Raw genomic sequence first — 4,577 nt, 5'->3', positions numbered from 1 at the left:
TGCTCTAACTAGAAATTCTATATGGGATATACATATATATGTATGTAAGTGTTAATGACACTAGCTTGTGCACAGACATACAAACGCGCACAAACATGTTTAGCGTCCTTATCGTAGTTGGTTTGCTACGGTTGGTTGTTAGCTTGACAGCTGAAAACCAAAATACTGGTTGAGTAGCATATTTAAAGGTATGTTTGTATGTATATCAACCGCTGCTAAGTAGCAATGAACAGTTGGCAACATAAATATGCAATTATATATGCGTGTGTGTGTGAGCGTGCATTTGCTAATGGTCGTGTCGACTGCTGGTTGCCTGCTTGTGTTCAGCTCTTAACAAGTTCAACAGTTGCAACAACAGCAATGACAACAACAACAATAACAACAATCATGCCTGCAATATGCACACCACAAAATCCTTTCATGTTATTCCTTTTATCTCTTTTGAATTCGCCATATTTATTTCTTTATGCCGCGTTCTCTCGCCACCCTTCGAACCACCCATTTTGGGCTCAACTAACTGTTTTGTTGAGCTGCATATTGCATATTTCGAGACAAGGGTAGCCGTAATGAAAAAATGTAATTTTTCATAGCATACCAACGGGCGCGCAAGCACACTGCACTATGTTCTACTGCTAGTTACGGCCATGTTGCTACTTTGACTTAACATTATTAGTGCATTTACTGTTTTGACTTTGAACGTGGCGGTGCAAGGGCAGTCCTGGCGTGTAGCAGTCATTAAGCATGAGCATAGCATGCAACAACAGCAACAACAATCACATTATTAACAACACGAAATTGAATACGTTGCCTTGGGGATCATGAGCAACAACAACAGCAAAATGTTCAAAAAATGCATTTCTACTTCTCAGGCATTCATTCACAAGCACTCTCCGTGTGTAAATCTGTGGTTTGAGCTTCGACAATGCGAAATTAAATTTTAAAGCATACTTCTGGGAATGTTGCATACTTTTGGGCTGCATTTTTTATTTAATTAAGATGGACATGAATAGCGGTTGAATTTGCATTTTGTGGCACAAACGTGCTGTTACACGCTTCACTTGAGTTCTGTGCAAGCGTCCGTATCTTCAACAAACGCCCAGCTGCCAACGTTGCGCTCACACTTGAGTGGCGTCGCAAATTGAATTCATTTTTGGTATATTCCTTTTCAATTGTATATTTTTATTTTCACATTTCATATATCTTTAATTTGTATATTTTTTTTCTGCACGCTCTCGCTAGCTGCCTCTTACTTCCTGCGTCCCGCTGGCGTTGGTCGGAATGGTTTGCGTCGCGACTTGGAATCCACCAGCAGCACTGATTGGCGCTTCAGGTATTGACGTGTGGGCACCTCGCTCTCCTCATCGGGCACGGCAGCTGTGGGTTGGTGGGAAAAAGTTTGTAGTGCATATAAATTTAATTGGAAAATTTGACTTATAAAAATGGAGAATTTATTTTTTGTACGCGTGTCATACCTGCTGCCGGTGCCTGTTCGGGCGAAGAAGAGGATGTGCCTGTAGCGCGCTGAGCGCGTCCAGCGAGCAAATTGTAATAGCAAAGTGGCATTGGTTGTGGCTTCTCGCCCTCGGCTACAGTGGGTGACTTGGGTGCGTCGGAGGGTGGGTAGACTTCATCGCTCTGCTTTTTTCGTTAAGTAAAAAGAAAGGTTTGAAATGGAATTGTCAGTGAAATAGTTAAATATATTGCCATAGCCTTACCTCAAGCTCCAACTTCGGTACTTCAGGCATGGTAGCGTCCGCTGGTTTGCTTATCTCCTGGCAACGTTGTAGTTTGAATTTCAAAATCTACGAAAATTATTAAAAGTTAAAATTATTGAGTTAAATTATTGGGTGTGCGTCTCAGCTAGGAATCACACAAAATCCTAAATGTATGCTACGTTTTATGATTCACTTGACATGGTAAAATATTTGTGGCGAAGAAAATCCATACATCAAAAGATCCATTCATAACAAACCATTTAGAAACAAAACTTCAGTTTAACTTTCTACAAACCTCTATAAAGTCATCATCTGCAGCTTCATCAGCCAAAAATTTGGGTAAAATTTCCACGTGTATATAAAGACCCTTCGTTTTCAAATTAATATGACTCTCATCCACTTCTTGTAACTTAAAGATCATTTCGCATAAATGCTCTTTGATAAATTTCAAAACCGTAAGCGTATGCTCCGAGGCCTCCGAGTTCTTTTGACGCTCCAGATCTAATTCAGAAATTTTTAATTTTATATTCTCGATGACCTCTTGGTTGCTACAAAGAAAGGAAATTATTTAACAAAGGAGCACTAACTCGGTCAACATTCTATTTCTTAGACACTTACACCTCGCTCTCTTTGCCATCTGAGAACTTCATTGCCTCTAGTGATAGTGTTAATTGCTCGCGTTGTGCTTCCAATTGCGATTTCTCCTTCTCTGCCGCATTACGTAGATAAGACAAGCGGGAAGCGGATTCTTTTTGCGAGCAAAAGCGATCGTAAACCTCAGCAGGAGTCGTGGCACCACTAACTTCCATTAGTTGCTTGAAGAGATTCTCCATTTCGGCAGTTAAGTTTTGCAAATGTGTGGTCTCATCCACTTCAGTCTCGGTTTTTGCGGTCAGCTGATCGCCAGAGTTAGAGCCGAGACTGTCTTGATGTACTAGAGTTTTATTCTCAACAAATAGTTTGCGGCCAATACGTTCCAGCTCCATCTTGCGTGCCTCAACCTGTTTGCGGAAATCGAGTGCTTGTCGCTCACGCGTCTTTTGTGAGAGATGTGCTTGTTGCTCTTGGCGTTGTAGTATTGATTTGGCTGCGTCACGCATTGCAATGGCCTCGTTGTGTACTTGCTGGAGTTTGGATGAGGGTTTTTCGAAATTTTCGTGTATTCTGAACATATATTTTGAACTTCACTAACCTGCAACCTATCGATCTCTGCTTGCTGCTCAGTCAGTGCTGCTTCCAACTCGCGCAGGCTGCGTTCAAACCGCTCAGCATCATTCATCAGCGATGCCTCAATGGAGCGATATTTCTTGCGTATATGCTCGGCCTCCATCCACTGGACATTCGTGCGATGTATCTCATTCTCCAGCTGACAAACCAACTGCTCGACAAAATATAAGACTGTCTCTTAGCATCTCCAACACTATACATACAAACCTTTCTATTGGCATCCTCCTCCAACGTCTCCGGCGGCTTCTCACCCAAATTCTGCGCCTGCGCCGTCTTGGCCGCATTCAGTCCGCGATATTGTTGCACCATCTTAGCCAAGCGTTCCTTGCGACATCTGAAGCGGTGTCGCAGCAGATCCAGTTGCTTGCGCTGTTCGGTGAGTTTCAAATCAGTCAGAAAAATGGCATCCTCAACACTGCGCGCACCAATCGGGTAACTCATTTTACCCACTGCAATCGCTGTAGTCGTAGCGCTGCTCGCCTTCTTTCGCACCTCCTGCGCTGTGGCCGGCTCCTCCTTGATGATCACCGCACGTTGCAGTGGATTGCGCAATTGGCCGCATTTGTGTGTCAGCTCTTTGATTTCTTTCTTCAGTGTTGTAATGGTTTCACGGTTTATGCGATTCTGTTTTTGCCATTCGGCGGCATTAGCTGTCTTTTGACCCTCTCGAGGAACAGAGAAGTTGAGCATGTAATTTTTTTTTTTAAGATTTTAGGTCTCACCTGCTAGTAGTATACGCTTCTTCAATTCTGCGATTTTATCATTTATTTCACCAATTTTATCGACTTCCGCTGCTGCGCGTAACGGCATTTTTTCGTGTTCTCAGTTCCATTTAACTCTGTGCAAATTTCAGAAATCAATGCTTGAGTTTGTTGATTTCTTTAGTCTTAGCAACCTGCAAAATTTGTTGTAGTAACGCGAAGAGTGAAACCAGTAAGGTGTTGATGAGATGGTAACAGTTTGTCATTTGTCAGGTTACCGCAATATTTTCAAATAAGCTTACCAGATTGTATTTTTTAAATAATAATAAGTCCTTAAAATTTTTATTGTACATCGGAAATATGTTAGTCGATGTTAAAGCTTGCAAATTGATATTCTAGTAAGATGGTGTTCCACAAGTTCAATGTCTGATTGCTGATTGATAGTAAAGAAGTGTGCCATAAGTTCAATATGATAGTTAAGGTCTGAAAGTAAAGCTTCCTATGCAAGAAACCGTAAAGAAATCTTTTTTCTGAGATTTCTTCTTCAAAGTTGACTTGCTCTTCTCGAACTCATTTCGAACACTTTTCGTGGATCCCAGTTAAGAGAGTGTTCAAAAGTGAGGTTAAAATTCTGTGCGCTTTTCTACAATACTATTAAAATAGTCAAGTCGCTAACGGTACATTGCTCCCTTCATTGCCCGCCATTAAAATAAAACTGTTTCAATTATTTCCAAAGCTCCATTTAAATTATTTAAAATAACGTTGCGGCGCCTCGGCGATCCTTTTCGAATTTTAATAACCCTTAAGTGTTAGTTTATAGCATTTAATTCTTATTCCAATATAATTACCGTAAAGTACAATGGCAAATACTACACTTCCGCACTCACGCCAACCCCTTAATTAGCCAGTACGAAGTGTCGTTGCCACTGACTCA

General features: G+C 41.4%; 1 protein-coding gene across 1 annotated transcript; it reads right to left on the bottom strand.

Moving 5' to 3' along the window:
- Positions 1–1,014: 1,014 nt before the first annotated feature.
- On the bottom strand, positions 1,015–3,859 carry LOC105209388 (golgin subfamily A member 6-like protein 7). The gene is made up of 8 exons (XM_029038456.2): positions 3,665–3,859; positions 3,150–3,607; positions 2,908–3,093; positions 2,334–2,839; positions 2,011–2,263; positions 1,716–1,802; positions 1,473–1,635; positions 1,015–1,374 (listed from the first exon to the last, which is right to left on the bottom strand). Exons 1-8 carry the CDS (start codon positions 3,750–3,752, stop codon positions 1,247–1,249), a joined length of 1,869 nt encoding a protein of 622 aa, XP_028894289.2. The 5' UTR covers positions 3,753–3,859; the 3' UTR covers positions 1,015–1,246.
- Positions 3,860–4,577: the final 718 nt, after the last annotated feature.

The sequence above is a fragment of the Zeugodacus cucurbitae genome, chromosome 6 (genome assembly GCF_028554725.1).
Source record: "Zeugodacus cucurbitae isolate PBARC_wt_2022May chromosome 6, idZeuCucr1.2, whole genome shotgun sequence".
Classification (NCBI taxonomy): domain Eukaryota; kingdom Metazoa; phylum Arthropoda; class Insecta; order Diptera; family Tephritidae; genus Zeugodacus; species Zeugodacus cucurbitae.
The sequence above is the reverse complement of the archived record's forward strand: the minus strand, read 5'-3'. Positions and strand labels throughout refer to the sequence as shown.